The sequence below is a fragment of the Nilaparvata lugens genome, chromosome 2, assembly GCF_014356525.2.
Source record: "Nilaparvata lugens isolate BPH chromosome 2, ASM1435652v1, whole genome shotgun sequence".
Classification (NCBI taxonomy): Eukaryota; Metazoa; Arthropoda; class Insecta; order Hemiptera; family Delphacidae; genus Nilaparvata; species Nilaparvata lugens.
Window position 1 is genome coordinate 96,467,922 of NC_052505.1, and position 23,033 is coordinate 96,490,954.

Sequence of the window (23,033 nt, forward strand, 5' to 3'; positions counted from 1 at the left end):
GTTTTGCCATGTAAAAGTTTGACATCTTCAGACTCACTGAAGATAGGGTCAGAACAAAGTTGGGCAGGAAGATTAGATTAGATTAGAGTCATTTATTTATTCATGTTACAATAAATTCTGGCTCATAAATTAATTCACTTGAACATTCACATTCAATGACAGTAGTAGGCCTGTTGCTAATTATTCAACAAATCTCACAAATTATGCAAAATTGATTAATGAGAATGAAGATTGAATGCAATTTGAATTGATAACTAGTAGGCTATAATATTGCCGTGATGTAACTTCATGAATCGGCGGTGTTTTCACAGAAAACTGTAGACCCTGAAAAGGATGTAGAATACTATATTCTTCCCATTATTAACACACGACCAGGAAGTGGAGATTATCAGAGAAAGTAGAAAAGAATGTAGCAGTGTTTAGATATGCATGTATCTCTAAATGTTCCCCCTTTTTGCTACCCTACCTCCGCCACTCAAATAAAATATAGGCTAGCCTAATGAACGGTAGGGTACCGTACCGTATGTTCTCTGACACATTTTTTAATACATGATTTTACATGCATTATTTACAACACTCTCATCACTCCACCATGATTCAACTTATGAATAAATAGAAATTATTCATTATTGTGACAGAAAGTAGAAATTCCCATTCAATACAGTGTCATGGGCGGATATATATGGTTGATTTGTAATCTGATCACTCTGAACCTGATAATGAACTCAGCTATTACATTATAATATAGATGTTGTTTGTGCCAAAACAAAAATGATGGCTACATATTAAGTCACTGAGATTTGTTTTTCTGAGAAAATAACGTTGATTCAAAAATGTAATAAAAGTCTACGATGGTGCCCTATCCTTATTGCTTTTTGGCACTTCTTACTAGAATAATCTACTTAGATTTAAATGATAGACTAGATAGAGTGTGGGCCTACCTGAGAACTGAATATAAGATTGCAGAGAAATTATGAAAGAGCAAGGGGCGCTTCGTGCCTATAGTGACAATTTTTTATTATTAAGATGAATTAGGTACCGGTATTGAAATTTACACATTTTCATAAATTTTCAGGAAGTTTCGACCGCATTTCAGCCCAACAAAACGCCCACGAAGCACCCACCTCCTTCACCCGTGCCTCCTCCGACACCCTGCCCTTCAGTCCCCCCAACTCCTTCCTTTCACATTCGATATCCTCTCAAGGTCAAGCCTTTCAAGGTCAATCGTCCGACCTTGGCAACATGATTCAAAAGTGCAAGAACGAATTCCGCGCCTCGGGTCTCAACGTGGACCGTCCGCCTGCCTCTTGCAAAAACGCTGACAATGCAAGGTCAAGTCGGAGCAAGAGAGAGAGCTCGGCCTACGGAGAGAGAGAGAGTGATTTCTTCGCCAAAGAGATGAGTAGTGTATCGGTGGGAGATGGGAAGGGTTACGGTGAGAGAGGAACTGGTATGGAGGATGAAGCGACGGGGAACTATGACGTCACCAAGAGCTATGACGTCACAAAGAGCAATGACGAGAGAAGGAGCTCTGGAGAGAGACAGAACTATGGTGTGATGGGAAAGGGCTCTGATGCTTCAGGAGAAAGAATAAGCTCGTACAATAAGGGTAGTTCAGCTCAAGTTGAAAGAGGAAGTTCAAGGGCGCAGGCTTCATTTCAACAGGGGGAGTATTTTTGGTGAGTTGTCAAGATTTTCTTTTTTAAGGATAATGCCCACATGAACCCTAGGCTTGTGAGTAGGTGATGAGAGAAATGTTGAACACCCATAAACTCTTAGGTGAGCTTTAATTAACAGGCAGTAAATTTTGTTTTAATTAATAAGTTAGAGGAATTTTGTTATTAATTTGGATTTCAATCTTCTTAAATTCAAAATTTCTTGTTTTAAGTGTTTGGCCAAAGAATGAGACGGAATTTTATAACACAGATGGACTGAGATATTGTAATTATTCAAATGCTGGTGAACTAATAATTATCATTAAACAAAAATCCAAATTAAATGCTGTTAATCACCCCGAAGACTTCAGCTTCTGCAAATCAACAATACAGTAGACTTCTGCTACCGTACTGCAAATATTGACAACAAGGTAAACAGCTAGATGGAAATTCGATGAGAGCTACTATTCAAAAATTATGTGTCATCCCGGGAATCGAACCCAGTACCTCCTAATTGCCGTTCAGGCATGCTTACCCTTACACCAAACTCACAATCTCTGGATAGCAACGCTCATATAGCCTAATAAAAATTATTTTTGAATAGTAGCGCTCATCGAATTTCCATCTAGCTGTTTACCCTGTTGTCAATATTTGCAGTACGGTAGCAGAAGTCTTCAGGGTGATTTACCGTACAGCATTTAATTTAGAATTCTGTTTAATAAAAGAAAATTCAAGAAATTTTATAAAGTGGAGAAAAACAAAGCCTGTTTTACTGGACTGAATTCGATGAATTAAAATTTGGGCTACGCCTGTTGATTCTCCACCAAATTATTTTAAAAATAATTGTGTATTATTAAATAATTTAATCAATAAAAGAATTTAATTTCACTTGATCACAAGTGTCATGGATATCACAAGGATGGTTTGTGTATAAGAATACTAGATATTAGATAAAAAGACTAAGAAATTGTCAAAAACCACAGATTTTATTTAAAGTAGAAAGACCAGTTTCGGTTGTTACACCATTGTATCAGTTTACTGAGTTTATCAGAGATTGACAATGGTGTAAAAACCAAAACCGGTTTTTCTACTTCAAAATCAGTGGTTTTTAACAATATCTTAGTCTTTTCCTTTGATATGAACCACAATATCAATTTTTCAACTACACAAATTAAATTCTAGATATCGTCCAACACCACAGATTTATTAGAAATCGTGATACCGGTTTCGGTTGTTACACCATTATCAATCTCTGGTAAACTATGCATCAGTAGTCTGAAAATGATGTAACACTGTATTAGAGGTTTTATATAATAACTTATGATAAAGCTTGCCTGAGCTTCATAACGTCAAGTTATATAGTGTCAAACTATAAATAATGTGAAATATTTCTTCTATATGTCTGGTTTTCAAGCATCTAAATTTAAAAATCTAATTTGTAGATTAAGATAGATAATCTATTTTGTGAAGTGACTTAACTTATTTCAGACTATTGTAACCTTATCTTAATTTTGGAGAGGAATAGCACAAGATTACCTTATTTTTTCTCTCCCTATCATTTTGATTATGTAGTTATTGTATGAATCAATACTAAAGGATAAATTCAGAAAAAATATACGATAATATTGTGTTTTATTACATAATAATATATAATTTCCATATAATGCTTGTGGAAAATTGTTTTTATTGAAGAGGTAATAAACTGATATGATTCCTTGAGCATCAGAGTTCAAATTCCTTGTGTCAATCAAACCATATATCCGTGTAGACATGGTCTAATACAAGATATTTATTTATACATTATAAATACAATATTATTCTCAACTATTAATGATTGGGAAAGAAACTACAACAGGCTTATTCGTATTGTGTTTATCTTTAAAATGTATCAATATTTGCATCAGGAAGAAGACGATGAGGACCCTTCAGACACAGAATCGGATCTGAACAACCCTATGTTTGGCAAACAGGCTGAAGCACCCCCACCAACTATGGCCGAAGAAATGATTTTGTACAAACGACATCTGGCTACCATAAGGAAACGATACTTTGGTGCTCTGTGTAAAGAGGTATAACATTTATAAATATATTTATTTACAATATGACAATTTCCGCTGAGTCTTAAAAGACCCATAGTGGTACAAAAAATAGCACTGTACATTAATAAACATAATGTAAAACTAAAATTATAATAGATGAGTTCAGTGAAAATATGATTACACTAGAAACAATATGGAAAAATATTTATAGAGAAAAATAAAAGAAGAATAACAAAGGATTGTCTACGATATATTTTTTTTATTAGGGTGATGCCCACCATGAGCCATTATTATTATTTTATACATTACTAGCCGTCAGGCTCGCTTCGCTCGCCATATCCGTCTAGCCAGGGGGCTCCGCCCCCTGGACCCCCGACTGGATCGTCCAAAGATAAGTTCAGCAGGCTCGCTTCGCTCGCCTGCATTTTTCGTTTAAGCATTTTTATCATATGTTAGGACGATCCAGTCTGGGATCCAGACTAAAGTCTGGCTAAACAGATATTGCGATCGAAGCGAGCCTGACGGCTAGTAATATAATATTCCCAGGAATAGCTCTGATTAAAGTAGCAGTGCCCAATAATTTTTTCCGCGATAAATGCATTTCAATCTTCAACTTGGTGCCAATCTAACAAAATTATTAATTTAGTTACCAGTTAACAACTGTTTCGAAGAGGTACTCTATCTAGATTATAGTTCTATAGTAACATATGATATGGAAATTTCAATTATAATTAAGAGATTGGGAGAAGAAGAATATACATGCTAAAAGGTGAACTTTAAACCCTTAAAAACAACCCTTAGAGTTCAAATATTGCCAAAAGATTTCTTAGTGCGCCTCTAAAGGGGCAACTGAACATACCTACCAATTTGAACGTTTTTGGTCCGGTAGATTTTTAGTTATGCGAGTGAGTGAGTGAGTGAGTGAGTCAGTAAGTGAGTGAGTGCCATTTCGCTTTTATATATATAGATTTTTGATTCTTCAATATTTTAGTTAATCAAGCTTTCAGTTTGTCAAGTCTTTTAATAGACTCTTGCGGAGCACATTTTACTTGCTAGTATATTATAATACCTAAAAATATAATGTACCTATTTGAAAATACATTAGTTATAATTTTCTCTTAGCTTGTCAACTCCTCCTGACGGCACTCTGCCATGCAGTGTTTGTCGACGTGATTATTGTAGATTAGCAGGAAACCCGTGATCCGCAAGGGCCTATTTTAAAACTTTACAAACCGAAAACTTTAAGAATTGAAAACAGGCCTATAACCATCCTCGGTTAATTAAGAATCCATATGCAAAATGTCAAGTTAATCAGTTGAGTAGTTCAGACGTGATGATGCGACAAGCATATTTTCTTATCCCCCGTAGGCCTACGTGTACCTACATAAGCCAGATCTTTCCTTTATCGTAGTATAGATTTCAAGTTAATAAGTCCAGTAGTTGAGACGTGATGATGCGTCAAACATAATTTTTCCTACAGTTACGTTGAAAAGTGGCCATTGCTACACTGATTACAGAACGCAAAGAATCACTTTTCCGCTCTAGTGCGGGAAAAATTTTTCTGCACTCCAGATTTGCAACATGGCAACGCAAAATACTTAGTAGGTTATATGGAGCAACAGTGCAGCAAAATCAAAATGAAGTTGGTAACAGTGACTGCTGTGGCTGCTATAGTGAGCAGAGGTGCAACCAAGCACAACGCGCTAATTATTATTCATTATATTATATTATAACCAAGGACAACGAGGACTTTAGGATTTTAGGATTAAGGTTTTTATCAATAATAAAATTACACAGAAAAACATTTGATGGATTTCAGGCAATTTACCCATAATTACCCACTTTTCATATTCAATGGTAACTGTAGGAAAAACTTAATGTGAAATACGTGCGCAAAGTTCCTCTGCTACACTCAAGAAACCATTCCGCCCTCGCCTACGGCTCGGGCGTAAACGTTTCTTTCGGTGCAGCAAACTGACACTTTGCGCACTAGTTGCACAAATAACTATTCCCATCCCGTAGGTGTATAAGCTAGTTGTTTCCTTTATTAAGATGAAATAAAAACGATAAGAGTCATTCTTTGCTCAAATAAATTATGTGAAACTGACAATATATCGTTTTTGTTTCACTTCAATATGGAGAAATCCTACAACATCTCTGTTCATAGTGTAGATTTCTTTCCTGTATTATAGAGGTAGTCTAGATGGCTTGTATTGTAATGAAGTTACAACCGATAAATTCATTTATTCCGTATAGATGGCTTGTATAATTGTAATTAATTTACATCCAATAAATGTATTTATTTATTATTTCATTTTCTCTATTTTTTACAAATTTTATTGGATCTATTAATGATTGTCAGATGGAGAATGCGGAAACGATAACCCCAGATATAGCGGCGGCAATGGTGTACAGCGGCGAATTGGGTCTCTCAATGAAGGCAGCTCCCGAAAAAGTGTATGACTTTCTGTACCCAGAAGCCCCTGGCAATGAGACAATCACTATAGCCGACGTCATGACCAATCTTCCCAAAGGACTTCATGTGAGTATTGGTCAGAAAAATATTATTTCGCCACACTGCACAGAAAGCAGCTGTTTTCCAGTCCCTACGTAGATCTGAAAGACCTTGTTTGCAGACGACGTCAGAAAAGGGTTTCTTTTCCGGTCTAGCCCAGAAAGTTGTCTCTTTCCAGCCGCTCATGGAAGTAGTTAATAAGTCATCCGCTAGATCGGGCGAGTGTCCACTTTCATCATCAGTGCTGAAGTCGCCATAATTTCAGTTCCAGTTTCGAATCAAACTAATTCGCTTCGCAACCAGTTTTATTCAATTATTTATTGTTGATTAGTGCATTCCGAATTTTCAAAATGCTTGAAGATGACTGTGGTATTCCAAGTGAAATTTTAAAAGAATCTGAAATCCTGACTGCAAATCTTCTACCACTAAAATCAAGAGATAGGTACGATAGCTTAACGAGTATTCTTTATTTTGTATTCTTTATTTATTTTGTCAGCAATACCTGTAGTGTGGCGAAAAATATCGTTCGCACCACGGGCAAAAATGTTTTTCCAGCTCTCAATCTTTTCTAGTCCTCGGCCTACGGCCTCGGACTTGAAAACCGATTTCGAGCTGGAAAAATCTCATTTTCTGCTCTAGGTGCGAAATATACTAATTTTTGATTATTACATTTAAAAAAACTTGTTGTGTAGGCCTGAATTTTCATTTACCTTTTAAGATTTGAAAGAGAGTAAGTACTAGTAGCCTGATTATGATTTATAAATTATTAACCATTCAAAAAAATACATTTTTTTTCGGAGGAGCATCAGAGCATCACAATAATACATCTGAAAAATATATTTTCAAATTTTTGAATTGAAAAGGAAACTTGTGTAGGCTTGAATTTCTATTTACCTTAGGTAAGATTTGAAAAAGAGTAGCCTGATTATGATTCATGACGAATTAACCATTCAAACAATACATTTTCTGAGGAGCATCAGAGCATCACATACCTATTCGTAATTAATTTACAGATGGAAATCACTAAGATATTGCAATTATTCAAATGATAATAAATTTATAATCACTATTGAACCAAAATCCAAATTCAATTTTGTGCTTTACAAACGAATTTCCATCTAGCTGTTTACCCTGTTATCAATATTTGCAGTAGCAGAAATCTTCGGGGTGATTGATTTACAGCATTTAATTTGGATTTTCGTATAATAATAATTATGGATAGATTCATTTAATCAAACATATTTGGTTCAGTGTGGCTCTCAATATTATTCATTATTGGAAAATTAAGTTTTTGATGGGAAAATAATTACTGAACTTTATTATTGAGAAAGTAATTATATGATAAAACACAACTAAATTTTCCATAATATCAAATAATATTTAAAACTGAATACTGTAGGCCTACTAGCTACTGATGGAAACCAACTAAAAGAGCTACAGTACCATATACTATGGAAGAATATAGTTTTTGAAGAAAAATAACTACTGAGGAAATAATTATATGATAAAACAATACTAATTTTTTCATAGAATTAATAATTATATTTGAAACTGAATACTTTACTAGGTACCAATGAAAACAAAAGCTACCATACTATACAAAAATATTAGCTTTGGAGTGGGAGTTGAACACAGCACATTCCGATTGAGAATGTATTATTTTTTTATAGTTTTGACACTGTGTTACATTATTTGTAAATATTTGAAAGATTATTTTTGGGGATTTTTCTCATGGATTCCACTCCAGAGGAGGAGCTTCATCAGCCTCAGAGAATTCATTGTCTGATTAATATTATTTGTCATGTAGGCTATCTAATAGCATCAGAAATGTATGATTTCAAATTTATATTTTCTCTAATTTGTCATTAACCTTTCCACCTTTAAACATTTTTTTTATTCAAATTGTTATTGTCAGTGGCTATTCTATTAATTGTTCCACCTCCATTAACTTTTCCACCTTTAAACATTTTTTCATTCAAATTGTTATTGTCAATGGCTATTCTATTAATATTGAGATAGGGTATAGGTAGCCTATTCGATTTCTGTGAATAATATATTTGAGAGAGATAAATTTAATTTGGACTCATAAATAATGTTCTCATAAGTTTGTTATGATAATGTTGTCATAAGTTTGTCACCATAATGTTTACTCGTAAGAAAATCTCTTCTCAAAACTTTTAGACGATAAATAATATATGATTTTGATTCATAATTTGAAACTAGATATAATACCGTGAGTAGTCAGGATATAATAGGTGAGGCTTCAACCTATTTTATCTACAACATTTTGGGAATGGATTGTATTTTTATTCCAAGTTATCGATGTACTTTAGAGGAGATGAGTTTAATTGCAATTTATGTATGAAATTTCAGGATATTGTGGTACCAATAGTGCCTCCCATAACAATTGAGTCGCGGAACTATCCTGATATGGAAGATCCAGCTATGCTAGACTCGCCCAGAGTCATTCAGATTGGACCTGCTCTAAATCTCATTGATGAACCTGAAGGTTTGTATTCATTCAAGGAATAAATCTATCAAATACCGTATTATTATCAGTCTATATACATCAATCAATAAAGTAGAAATCACTAGTAGATTTGTAAATTCAGGTAGTAGTGCTATATCCGAATAATTATCAAAACTTCCAAGTGTGGTTGCATTGGATTTTTCAGTATTGGTTCCAATTGGATTTTCTATTTTAGTATAAACACCGATTTGGTCCGGTTGCACAAAAGCCTGTCAAATTTCAATCATGATCAAATTCCAAAAGAACCAATCAGAGAAGGTTTTTCTGTAAAGATGGCTTCTCTGATTGGTTCTCATGGCATTTCATCAAGATTAAAAGTTAACAGACTTTTGTGCAACCAGGTGTCTGAAGGTTTTTCTGTGAAGAAGGCTTCTCTGATTGGTTCTCATGGCATTCATCAAGATTAAAAGTTAACAGACTTTTGTGCAACCGGGTGTCTGAAGGTTTTTCTGTGAAGAAGGCTTCTCTGATTGGTTCTCATGGCATTTCATCAAGATTAAAAATTAACAGACTTTTGTGCAACCAGGTGCTGAAGGTTTTTCTGTGAAGAAGGCTTCTCTGATTGGTTCTCATGGCATTTCATCAAGATTAAAAGTTAACAGACTTTTGTGCAACCAGGTGCTGAAGGTTTTTCTGTGAAGAAGGCTTCTCTGATTGGTTCTCATGGCATTTCATCAAGATTAAAAGTTAACAGACTTTTGTGCAACCAGGTGCTGAAGGTTTTTCTGTGAAGAAGGCTTCTCTGATTGGTTCTCATGGCATTTCATCAAGATTAAAAGTTAACAGACTTTTGTGCAACCAGGTGCTGAAGGTTTTTCTGTGAAGAAGGCTTCTCTGATTGGTTCTCATGGCTTTCATCAAGATTAAAAATTAACAGACTTTTGTGCAACCAGGTGCTGAAGGTTTTTCTGTGAAGAAGGCTTCTCTGATTGGTTCTCATGGCATTTCATCAAGATTAAAAGTTAACAGACTTTTGTGCAACCAGGTGCTGAAGGTTTTTCTGTGAAGAAGGCTTCTCTGATTGGTTCTCATGGCATTTCATCAAGATTAAAAGTTAACAGACTTTTGTGCAACCAGGTGCTGAAGGTTTTTCTGTGAAGAAGGCTTCTCTGATTGGTTCTCATGGCATTTCATCAAGATTAAAAGTTAACAGACTTTTGTGCAACCAGGTGCTGAAGGTTTTTCTGTGAAGAAGGCTTCTCTGATTGGTTCTCATGGCATTTCATCAAGATTAAAAGTTAACAGACTTTTGTGCAACCGGGTGTCTGTATATGTGCGTGAATGCACATAGACTTACTTTTTTTTAGTGATTAAGATTGAGTGACTGTCACGTTAATAAATTATTATGTACAATAGTATAGAAGTTCAACCACAGCTGTTAAGCTACTAAAGTTCTTTTTTTCCGTCCTAATACTGTTCTATACTGTTCAATTGTATATATTGTATTATATTTAACAGACTTTTGTGCAACCGGGTGTCTGTATATGTGCGTGAATGCACATAGACTTAATTTTTTTTAGTGATAAGATTGAGTGACTGTCACGTTAATAAATTATTATGTACAATAGTATAGAAGTTCAACCACAGCTGTTAAGCTACTAAAGTTCTTTTTTTCCGTCCTAATACTGTTCTATACTGTTCAATTGTATTATATGTATTATATTTAACAGACTTTTGTGCAACCGGGTGTCTGTATATGTGCGTGAATGCACATAGACTTAATTTTTTTTAGTGATTAAGATTGAGTGACTGTCACGTTAATAAATTATTATGTACAATAGTATAGAAGTTCAACCACAGCTGTTAAGCTACTAAAGTTCTTTTTTTCCGTCCTAATACTGTTCTATACTGTTCAATTGTATATATTGTATTATATTTAACAGACTTTTGTGCAACCGGGTGTCTGTATATGTGCGTGAATGCACATAGACTTAATTTTTTTTAGTGATCAAAATTGAGTGACTGTCACGTTCATAAATGATTATGTACAATAGTATAGAAGTTGAACCACAGCTGTTAAGCTACTAAAGTTCTTTTTTTCCGTCTTAATACTGTTCTATACTGTTCAATTGTATTATATTGATATTGTGAAACGTCATGCCAGTGTTGTGATAATAAATTTCAATCTAATTTCAATCTCAATGCATTCTGCCCTCCTGTATATGTGAAACAACGGATCAATGAATATTTGTACTGATTATTTTGTTTGTCTACTCTAGCCTGCTGGAAAAATGGTTCAATAACAACTAAAATGTAACGATTAGTAACGATTTTTTGTTTTGTTTAGTGAAAGGCCTGCTAGACCCGATCGACATCAAGGAGCTGGTGACCGGTCACACGAGCGCCAACTACCTGGAGCTGATGTTCCCCGAGGTGGCTGACATGCAGCTGGAGGAGGAGGAGGAGTCCGAGGAGAAGGCACTCGAGAAGGCTCGCGAGGAGATGTTCAACATTGAGCTGGTTGGCTCCTTGCCACAGCACTTCTCGCAAGTTCAAATGCGCGGCACCATTCCGCCCAACTGGTTCCCAGGTGAGTCTCACTTCATCAAGATCTCATTTCATCCATCTACTATTTTTAAGGTTCCCAGGTGAGTCTCAGTTCATCCAGTGATTATTTTGATGGTTCACAGTTGAGTCTCGACCAGTTCATCGAGATCTCAGTTCATCCTATTTTGACGTTTTCTTGATAAATGGATATACTGAGAGTGGGCTATATAGTGAGGTCGACTTTATAATGGCAGTATTTCAGGCTGTGCAAAGGCTAAAAATAAACTTTCTACTGGTGATATTTTTCAAAGTTATTTGATTGTCAAGCTATCAAAATGAAAAAGTTTTTTCAGAAAAACATTTTTCCGATTATTACTTTCTGATATACGAGCACCTAGTTAAAATTTTTGGGACAGAACATTTCAAATTCAGTAAGAGATAAATCCATGAGATTTAGAGGATTGATATTGATGATTGTATAAAAGAAAAAATAGAAAATATCAATTTTTGAGAAAGTTATTCAATTTACCAAAAATGACAAAAAACTCAACTAAAAGTTATTTTTGGTCATTTTTAGTGAATTAAAAAACTTTCTCAAAAATTGATATTTTCAGAACATTTTTGTTTCATTCAATCAACAATAATACCACAAAGAATTTATCCTTTGAATGTCATCGATTTATCTCTTACCGTACCGTATTTAAAATGTTCTGTCCCAAAAATTTAAACTTTAGTCATATCTTAAAAAATTATTATCGGAAAGAAATGTTTTTCTGAGAAAACTTTTTCATTTTGATAGCTTCATGATATACAAATCTAAACACATTGAAAAATATGACCAGTAGAAAGTTTATTTTTAGCCTTTGCACAGCCTTAATTTAACATTGTGTTGCTATCCTTTTACAGCTCCGGGCTCCCCTACGTTGCCAGATCGTTTCCAACAATGTAGAAATATAATAGAAAATATAGTAGAAATTAATATATATAATAAATATAGTATTTACTAATAAATATATATAATGAATATAGTAGAAAATATAATTATATAATATATAATTAAAGAAAATAATTTCTTGATGAATAAAATAATATAATTGAATAAAAATTGATAATTTTCAACAATAATAAAGAGCTAATATTACATCAGTTATACCGGTACCGTATCAGCTATCCTCTATATAGAAGGTGATGGCAAGTCAGAGAAACGACAACGTTGTTCTCCTGTCTTTCTCCACTGCCATTATAACATAGACCCCGCTATGAGTGAGTTATCACATTGAAAGTGAATGTATTTACAAGTGCACGTCGAATCATGCATGAGCCGAAAAACAAGAAGTGTCATTGAAACCATTGAAACAGGTTGTGACTTACATGTATGTAGCTGCTCACACTGAACGTAACTATCAAGTGCAAGCGTTCAGTGTGAGTGTTGCTTATTGCTCTTCCCGGATTTTGTTTCTCATCTGCACGCTTGGTCATGCATAGCCAAGCTTGCACTTGCACATATACACGCATTCAATGATATCACACCCTTAATTTAAAAATGGAAAAGAATCGATCACACTCTATAAGGCGTTCCAGACGATTCGGCAGGGCAGAAGGCTCTCGGATTGGCCTATGGGCGTTCGGAAATCACCTGAGAGCTTCCTGCCCCGCCTACTCGTCTGAAAATGCGCGTGAAAAACGCCCAATATGGTCTCTCCGTATAGTTGAATGGAAAGCATTGACGATGTTATTTTTATTAAATTATTATATTAATAAACATACTAGCTTACTCGGCGAACTTCGTACCACCAAAAAGTCAATGTATCTCATGTCACACTTGACTTTGGTGAATCATTAAATTTATCTAACAATCAATATTTTCATTTACATCTCAATACGGAATCCTATGTGCTTAACACTACCATACCAGTACACAATTTTATCACAGAGTGGCGTGTTTATTACAGCTGGTAAGTTTAGATGCTAAATCATATTATCACAACATGATCTTGAATCATGATCATCTTCCCGTTCTACGTTAGCCGCTTGGCCGGCAAGTACGAAAACATATATCTGTAAAATGGATTAATAAATTACTATTATTGGACCCCCTATTAAAATATTTCTGGACAGAAACCATCCCCAATATTCACACAACAAATTACCAAAGTTTCATGCCGTTCTGTTAAGTAGTTTTCGAGTCTATAGGGAACAAACGAACTCAAAAACAGACATTCATTTTTATACATATAGAGACTGAGACTTTCTCTGACTTTTTTCTCTCCTTTCTGATTTGAATAGTATTGATTAATAATGTGAATATCTTCGAAACGGTTTGAGATATCGATATGCGGTTCTTGCCATTATTTTTTTCTTGAAATTCCGTATCGAAATCATGTATTGCATGTACACCTTCCTATTAAAATTTCTGGACAGAAACCATCCCCAACATTCACACAACATACTCCCAAACTTTCATGCCGTTCTGTCAAGTAGATTTGAGTCTATAGGGAACAAACAAACAGAAACATTCATTTTTATATATAGCCTATAGATAAAAATTATTAAATGTATATATTTTTTCAATTTGACTCAGCCCAAAACAATTTTCACCCAAATTTTGATAGCACAGTCAAAAAAGTATTATTTTGGAAATATTTATATGGATGTTTTTCAATTTCTGTCGTAGGTTACTGGACCGCCAGCCCCTCCAGGGAAGGTGTTTTCAAGAGTTCGAGACCGTCCGAGGTGATGGAATACATCTGGGAAGAAATGCAACCTGAGAGAGTCAGACCTGCTGGAGCCGCTTACATTATTGGAAATTAAAATTATTTATTTTTTGTTTAGTAGCCTAATTTATTGTCCTGTCCAAAATAATAAAATGTGCTTGTCTTAGTTCAAATTGTTTTGTACCTTTGTACGGATGCTTTTATACTAGCAGGTAACGCGTGTTCCGCAAGTGTCTGATTGAAAATTTGACCTACTAAAATCTTGAAGAATTAAAAGTAGGCCTTTAGCCATCCTCGGTAAATTAAGAATCTATTTATGCAAGATTTTAAGTTAATCAGTTGAGTAGTTGAGACGTGATGATGAGTTATTCGTGAATCTCCTATCCCATACGTGTATACGCCAATTCTTTCGTTCGTTATATTATAGAAAATATAGATTACACAATGTATATTACACATTAGCCCAGTTGCACAGAAGCCTGTTAATTTTAAATATGATTAAATGCCACGAGAGAACCTATCAAAAATGTCTTCTCTGATTGGTTCTTGTGATCTTTAATCATGGTTAAAATATAACAGCCTTTTGTGCAACCGAGCGATTGCTTTTGAAAGAATAAGAAATAGTATACTATAGCGTACAGCGAAGATAGTATAAGAGGATAATCCACGGTATAGGGCGTTTATGATCTAAATTTCACTGTTAATTCAAGCCGATAGTCCTAGTATTTATTTTTGGTGAAGCTATGTGATGCTGGTAGTCTCTCACACTGTGCCGTTCTTTCACTCTTACCCCAACAACACAGTATTAATAGACAGTAGCCGACAGTAATCGGCTTAAGTTAACAAAAATCGGCTTAAAATTTGGAACATAATCGACCTATACCATGGGATATCTTCTTATACTATATTATATTTTCTTTATGGTTGAACTCACTTGATATATAGCTGGCGATTGAAGAGGGTTTCAACAAGCCAAAAAACACCCAGAACGTCCTCTGATTGGCTCAGAATCAGCTGTTTGTGAGAATTAGCCAATCAGAGATCATTTTAGTTTTTGTATTGGCTTGTTAGAACGTTCATACGTGGCCAGCCTAATGTTGTTAACATTATTTGGTTCAAACTTACACTGGGAAAACGACCATTACATAAAACAAAATCTATGAGACAAACTGACCGATTCTTAACTTTATTCAACACTAGCAAGATAGTAAGATACAAAACAAAATAATTTATAAAAAGTACACATCTAATGCAAGGAACAAAATTCAACAAATAAACGTCATAAGTATCGCTATGGATTTAAATGACAATTATTTTTGTTAATAGAGTTAATCAACACATTGTTCTTTTTAATCTGGTAGATATACATATGTATGTACTGACATATTGATACTGTCGCTGTAATGATATACTTGATTGATTGAAATTATACTGTTGTATAATATTTTTCAATTTTTTCCTTTTATCAAACCTCTTGTGATACTGATAAGCCTACTGTACTTACAATAATGCGAAATTATATTACGTAATAATGTAATGTTGACAAACTGAACGATTCTACCCTTAATTCTACACTTTTTCAATTATACTAGATATATATTTAATATATGATCACAAATAATAATCCTACACATCAATGTGCAGGGAAAAATTGATTCAAGGAAATTGATCAATAGCCTACCCATTATTTAATTAAATGCATAATAATAGATTTTTGATCAAGTTCTTCAACATTTAGTAGTAGAAGACCATTTTGTTTGTTGATTAATTCAACAATATGAGATTTTTGGGGACTAACTCTCAATATTTTAAAATGTTCTTTAGAGACAACCTGATGAAATGTAACTTGATATATAAACAACTGAAAAATTCTCTAGTTGGCACTGTACAAATATTTATAATTTTAATACCCAGTGCGTATCAATTTGAAGGGAAAAATATTGATTGATGGACATTTTTACTATTAGAAAATATTTTGAAAATGTGATAGAGGAAAATTAAACACGCTTAATGGCTGTAAGATACATAGTATAAATATGTAGTCTATTACATCTCATTAACAATACAGTAATGTGAAAAGAGAAACTTCTAGGTTTTGTAATAATCATAATTATTTCAGTCACTCTGAGTTGTTACAATACTTGGATGGACAAAATACTTAGCAGATAATAGTGTTTCTAGAAGAGTCCAATGGATATGATATATTAGAAGATTTTCAATTACAATGAACTTACAACGTCATCCACTTCTCCAGCTATTTCATTCAATTTTCTCCACTGTGAAACTGTTAGAGCGATTCCTGTAACACAAAAACAGTTTTTTTTCTGTGAGACAATAATTCAAGACTAAAACTTAGAATTTCCTGTTAGAAAAAGCTAAACAGAATCTGGAGAAAAGTGGGAGAGAGAGATGTATATTTTGTTGATAATTATCAGGGTTTCTACTAATTTTTTAGGCTCAGAAAGTTCCCGTATATTTAAAGTTTTTTCATAACTTAGGTAGGCCTACTACATAAATGATACATTTTATAAGAGAGAAAAATGATGAAATTTGCGGCTGGAAAATAAAAAAGGATTCAAATTTCTACAAGCATCCCTTATACAGCTCCATCACAATAACGGCCAAGACACACCAGGCGTTTTTCAGACGAGTCGTCACAGCACGACAGGACAGGAAGCTCCGATTGGATGATTGGGTTTGACGTATCGAGAATGAGGCAATCGGAGAGCTTCCTGGCCTGTCTTGCCAACTTGTCTGTGAAGCACCTCGTGTGTCTTGGCCCTAGTTCTGTTATTATTCTCTGGCATGTTACTCATTATTATATAAAATATTGCTCAATAATAAGAAGATATCCAATGGTATAGTTAGCGAATGCTCCAAATTTCAAGTCGATATTTTGTTAACTGAAGCCGATTGCTGTCGACTACTGTCTATTATTACTTTTTTATCTGGGTCAGAGTATAAGAACGGCGGAGTATGAGAGACTACCAGCGTCACATAGCTTCATGAAAAAGAACTACTTGGACTAACGGCCTCGGTAATTTCAAATAACAATGAAATTAGGAACATAAACACCCTATACCATGGGATATCTTCTTATGCTATCTTTTCCCTATGGTGTTGTCTACAGTTGTGTTCTAAAACTAGTTTTCGGGCGGAATATGAAATAAGCCAACTGTATTCTTAATCTATTATTTTATTAATTTCAAAGGGTACTATATAAATAGTGATGTGGATCGGGAATATTCCCAGTGGGAAGGAACTTATGATTTGGCAATATTTCCGGGAATATTTCCGAGGCCAAGAAATTTTTGGGAATTTTTGGAACTTGAGGGAATTTATAAAATTGTTCTGAAAATGATTGAAATTTATCAATTCCACTCATATTTTACATCAATATAGTCAATAAATCATCATTCTATTTGATATTGATCAGGCTCAGCCACATTTTACATTGATATAATCAATAAATCATCATTTATTGAGCCTGTTTTTGCTCACTCACTGTCTTTTAAATATTCGTACAGTTCAGTCAATGAAAGATTATAGAGGAAAAATTTATTTTGGAACACAATTTTTGGCCCCGTAGCTCTTTTGAGGCTAGTAAGGGGGTAAACATATCAAAAGGCCTCACTCCTACCCCCTGTGCTAAGCTGGTGGGGGCGGTTTGATTGAGGTTTGTTTGCCATATTTTGTTTTTTGCATATATCTCGAACAATATGCGCCTTTCGGAAATTTTTGTCGAACACAATCATAATATTAAAGCTCACAAATTATCCTACAAGTTAAATTTCCAACATTTTTCCATATCTCTCATAGTTTTCTAGGTATGAGCTCTCTGAGGTATCACATTTTGAAGAAAAGCCCTTCCAGCTCCGATTTTTCATCTTTTTGGCCTTATAACTTTTTAACGATTCGTTGAAAAAATCCGTGCTAATCATGGGCTCTTAGAGCTTTCTATTCTCTTCAATTTCATCTATGGTCTCATTATTTTACGCATCTCCCAACGATTGTTGTTGTAGTCGTTATAGTGTTGAGTGTGAAATCTTCAGTTTAACAACAATAGATCAATTTTCAGGGAAATTGGGAGGGAATGTTTGGAACACAATATTTGACTTCGCAGCTTTGTTTGAACTAGTTAGAAGGTGAACATAAATCAAAAGTCATCATCCCTACTCCTTGAGCTTAAGGGATGAGGGTAGTTAGTTCAAAAGTTGATTTTTTTCATTTCTGGCTGACACGCATGTAACTGGGAAACAATGCATTTCAGCGACATGGCTGAGTAAAAATGAAGCTAGATAAATTTCCTACACGTTTTGTACAGTAGAGTTTTGTGATATCTTCTCTAGTTTTTGAGATATTCACTTTTAAAAGTGTAAAATCTTTAAAAAGACAATTATTCTTCCAACTTTTTGCACTTTCTGGGCTTATTACTCAACAACAATGCATCGAAAAAATGTAATTTTTTACACAGGGGGTAGGAGTGAGGACTTTTAATATGATTACTCCCTTACTATCCTTAAAAGAAGAGCTACGGGGTCAAAAATTGTGTTCCAAAATTTTCCCTCTGTAATCTTTCATTGACTGGATTATAAAAAGACAGTGAGTTGTAGAGCATTCAATTCTCTTCAATTTAATGTATTATTTCATCATTTTATGCTTTCCATCAATTTTTATAGCAGTTTTAGTGTTGAGTGTGGTAGGAGTGAGAACTTTTCATATGATTACCCCCTCACTATCCTTAAAAGGACTGTGAGGTCAAAAATTGGGTTCCAAAAATTTCCCTCTATATCTTTTTGAGCATTCGTTGCCTGGACTAGTATCTTATTACTAGTAGTTCTGCGAACAGTAGACCTCGCTCATGAATAGCCTACAACTTTCAAACTAATGAGAAGGGCCATTAAGAAAGTACAGTATATTGTCCATGTCATCTATTTTTTCTCCATTGAAAGTGCTAAAGACATTGTTTCCAGGGACACCGGACTTATAGATGTCTCTCAAGGAGGTACCTTCATATCATCCCCATATTTACAATATTACAACTTTTCTAACAATTAATTATAAGAAATAGGCCAACTGACAGAAAAATGGAATATGCAGTAGGCAATTTGGACGATGAATATCCTCACAGACGATAGTAAGACAGAAAATGATTCTAAATAAGATGGGTTTGTTGGTGACAATGACAGGAGGTTGCTAATAATGTTTTTCATAAAAAGTGGATTCAATGTTATGGCGGCTTGTTATGCCTATGCAGAATGTTTATGCTCACAAGTCGGTTTCCGATCTCATACTAAAACGAAAACAAGAGCTAACCAACTAAGCTGTGATGTCTCCGGCCGGTTCCGTAGGTCTAGAAACTATTCATCTATGAAACAGGGAAATATCGTGTTGAAAAGGAAGAAATGGTGCAATCAAGTGAGAAGTTGTTCTTCAATAATAAATACAGTATGATTTGGAGCGGCTCAGACGTTTCAAGGTTCACCGCTGACAACTCTTGTCCTCTATCGATAGCATTCCAACGATACCATTCATTCAATATAGCACACATTTTAGAGCGGCACAATTTATATTCAATTTATTTAAAAACCGGAGGTCTTATCAAAAATCGTTACACATACGTTTCTGCGCCTTGTTTCAAAGAACTTGTATACCAAATTTCATCCAAATCGGACAATAACTGCGACTGTAACTGCGGTACAAACAAACAGACAAAAGCCGATCGAGTCGAAACTAAGACCTCAGCTTCGATTCGGTCAACAAGTTAATTGAGTCTCAATGACTCTTGAAAGGTTGTGAGCTGTTGTGGAATTTTTTTTTTTTGAATAACACTCGAGTATGCTACTTGTTTCAGCTTAGCCTATTTTGCTTTATTTTATAATTTCTAATTTTTGGATTTATATTCTACTCTAATTATTTAGGGGGTCGATTATTTTTGTGCGGAGAATTGAATAAAATTGCAAGAAAGTTAAATTTCACTCAATACTTGTTGACTTGTTTACCTGATTTACAGGCATTTATTAATAAGTAAAAAATCTTATTCATCTTGTAAGACATGAAAGTAACTTGATAATAGTGGTCCAATTGAAGATTTATGAGTGCTCATTTCTCCTTTCAGTCTATGATCAGTAATGAACGTCAAATTACTGTTTTATTTAACTTACTACAATTTATAAGAATATAATCCTTATATTTCTCACAAATCTGTTGTATAACAGGTGATTTAACAAAAAACGTTTTTCAGTCATTTTTATGAAAGAAATCATAAATTCCTCAAGTTCCCATAAATTCCTGGGATTTATGATTTTTGGGAATATTTCCCTTAAATTCCCGGAATATTTCCTCGATTTAAATTGCCGGGAATTTTACATCACTAACTATAAATCTATTTATAAATAAAAGAAAGTAGCCATGAATTTATTCATTTTACGAGCCAACTGTTATTCCCAATTACGAAATCACGGCATGCTGGCTGGTTGACTCAAAATAGCTGAATACAACCATAGAGAAAATATACCGTAAGAAGATATCCCATGGTATACGTTGTTCACGTTCCAAATCTCAAGCCGATTTTTGTAATCTCAAGCCGATCACTGTCGATTATTACTGTTTTGTTGGGGTGAGAGTGTAAGAACAGCACAGTATGAGAGACTACCAGCGTCAAAAGTTTCACGGGAAAGAACTAGTAGGACTATCGGCTTTGTAACAGTGGAATTTGGAACATAAACGCCCTATAGAATGAGATATATTTTATGCTATATTTTTCTCATGATGAAACTGAGCATTAATGACTCACTCTTCACTACACACAGTACAGTCACGGTCTCACAAGTTGACCTGGACCGATTACAGCTACAACAGCATCAATACGCTACTAAGCAAACCAATAACATAAAGAAAATATAGATATAGAAGAAGATATTAAAACTGGGTGGACTATCAGCTTGAGTTAACAGTGAAATTTTGAACATGACGCCCTAAACCATGGGATATCTTCTTAAATTATATTTTCTCTATGCTATTCTTTAGTTTTACCATAGAGAAACAATAGCATCAGTAGATATCCACGGTATAGGGCGTTTATTTCGCAACTTTTACTATTATCTCAAGTTGATAGCCCACGTAGTTCTTTCCCGTGAAGCTGTGTGACGCTGGTAGCATCTCATATTGTGCCGTTCATACACTCTCACCCTACCAAAACAGTTAATAATTAAATAGTTGAATAAAATAAATATAATTTTATCGCTATCAAACATAGATGTTATGAGCAACGACAAATTTACGTAAAATTCGACAGTAATCGGCTTTAACTTTCTTGTTAATCGAGTTAACAGAAAGGGGGGCCTTCCAATGGAACCGTTTTCGTCCGAACTAGCATCGGCCGAAAACTACCAAACGATCCCCCAACAAAGAAAGGAATATATGCTTGTCCATTGCAACAGGTTCAAACGGCCGTGCTCTGCCGTCTCCGGCCGATAAATTTTTTGATCCGAATTGAATGGGATTTTCCGGCTCTATCCGGACGAACTAACTAGTCGAGCTGAGACAACAAAGAGTTCCTAACCTAAAATTGTTTCACAGTCTTGTTTGTTTTTGTTTTTTAAAGATGTTCTGTTTTATAAAGTTGTAACTGTGAACAATGAATAGTTGATAAGTTTGGTTCAAGAGCATGTTCCATTGTGGGATATGCGTGACAATCATCGTCATGATGTTCATAGGAATCTGTGAACAAAGATTGCTGAACAAATATGATCTGAATGTAAAATTATTGTAATAAATAACTAATTTGGTGGATATTTGTTCAAAATTCAATGTTCAAATCTCTATATAGTCATTGTTTATGAACCATTTTGGTAGCTATGATAGTGGTTAATTCAATAATTGGCAAACAGCCAACTTATGAACTAGACTGACTTGAACGGTTCCAATGGACAACCATATTAGGCCGAATAAACTGTCGGCAGATTCGTCCGATCCAACGGCCGAACGGATCGGTTGAATACGGTTCCAGTGGACGGTTGTCCTAAAAGTTCGAAATTAACACCCTATACCATGGGATATCTACTTACCCTATTGTTTCTCTATGATTTTACTTTATTCTATGCACCTTAAATAATTAGACCAGTTTTCTCACCTTTCTTTCCAGGTAGGAGTTTGCCGTTCTTCTCATAGTACTCGCGAATGTCGACGTAGATTTTCCCTTTGAATTCGCGTACTTTGACCGCCTTTGTCCCCTCCAGCTCCCATTCATATTCACCTTCTGCGTTCTTCTTCATGGAGGAGCCAGAGCCTCCTTTATCTCCTCCCTCCGACTTAGCTGGCTTCGACTTTTTCGACGGAGGTTGGGGTTTTCTCTGAAAACCAACAACAATATTCAGTAACTTAAACACTAGCAAGTACAACTTGACAAACTGGACCTACTGAGATCTTGAAGAATTGAAATTAGACCTATAACCATCCTCGGTAAATTAAGAACCTATATGCAAAATGACATGTTAATCATTCCAGTATTTCATTCCAATCATTTCAGACGAAATGATGCGTCATTGATGAAATACATATCCCGTAGGCCTACGTGTATGAGCCTTTCATTCCTTTATTATAGATTGAATTAACAGTAATATATTGAAATTACAGTGAAGTAGGCCTGCATAGTCTATTAAAAGGGTGATCCCAGTACTAAAGTGAGGTCCACGTTATAATGACAGTGTTTGATTAGCAAAGGTACTGCTATCCTTGTCTATAGTTCAACAAATCTATTCAACAGATAGAGCTATCTCTTTCTCTCTTTGCTCTGTTGCCAGATCGGCTTTGAACAATGTAGAATTAATTAATTAACAACATATTTGATCTTAATTATAAAAATTCATTATCAAGTTATCGAAGAATATAGTTTCTTTCTTAATAAAATATAATTAAGCTATTTTAAATGAGAATGAACAGTTGATATCACATCAATAAAACTGTATCAGCTAACGTCTATAGAAGGCATTGACAAGACAGGTTCGGCAACGTTGTTCTCCTAACTTTTTCCACTGCCATTATAACGTGGAATTCACTATAGAATTACCAAATTACCTAGGAAGATGAAAC

At 34.6% G+C, this 23,033-nt stretch overlaps 2 protein-coding genes across 2 annotated transcripts in view; one reads left to right on the top strand and one right to left on the bottom strand.

Annotated features, from left to right (window-relative positions):
* The window catches only part of LOC111053283, a 34,457-nt gene extending 20,344 nt beyond the window's left edge, over positions 1-14,113 (top strand). The window contains exons 10-15 of the mRNA XM_039422187.1: positions 1,076-1,679; positions 3,560-3,724; positions 6,057-6,236; positions 8,583-8,718; positions 11,027-11,269; positions 13,901-14,113. Coding sequence (XP_039278121.1) covers positions 1,076-1,679; positions 3,560-3,602 — 647 coding nt within the window. The 3' untranslated portion in view covers positions 3,603-3,724; positions 6,057-6,236; positions 8,583-8,718; positions 11,027-11,269; positions 13,901-14,113. The remainder of the gene's footprint in view (positions 1-1,075; positions 1,680-3,559; positions 3,725-6,056; positions 6,237-8,582; positions 8,719-11,026; positions 11,270-13,900) is intronic.
* A 983-nt stretch (positions 14,114-15,096) lies between these two features.
* On the bottom strand, positions 15,097-22,312 carry LOC120350071 (RNA polymerase II transcriptional coactivator-like). The gene is made up of 2 exons (XM_039422189.1): positions 22,075-22,312; positions 15,097-16,239 (listed from the first exon to the last, which is right to left on the bottom strand). The coding sequence occupies exons 1-2, from the start codon at positions 22,214-22,216 to the stop codon at positions 16,160-16,162; spliced, it is 222 nt and encodes a 73-aa protein (XP_039278123.1). The 5' UTR covers positions 22,217-22,312; the 3' UTR covers positions 15,097-16,159.
* Positions 22,313-23,033: the final 721 nt, after the last annotated feature.

What these genes read in the sequence shown, in the direction of transcription:
- LOC120350071 (XM_039422189.1), bottom strand. Translation starts at nt 22,216, where the DNA reads ATGAAGAAGAACGCAGAAGGTGAATATGAATGGGAGCTGGAGGGGACA. An exon ending in ACTCCTACCTGGAAAGAAAG is followed by an intron (nt 16,240 to 22,074) that starts GTGAGAAAACTG and finishes TTTGTGTTACAG; the next exon opens with GAATCGCTCTAACAGTTTCA.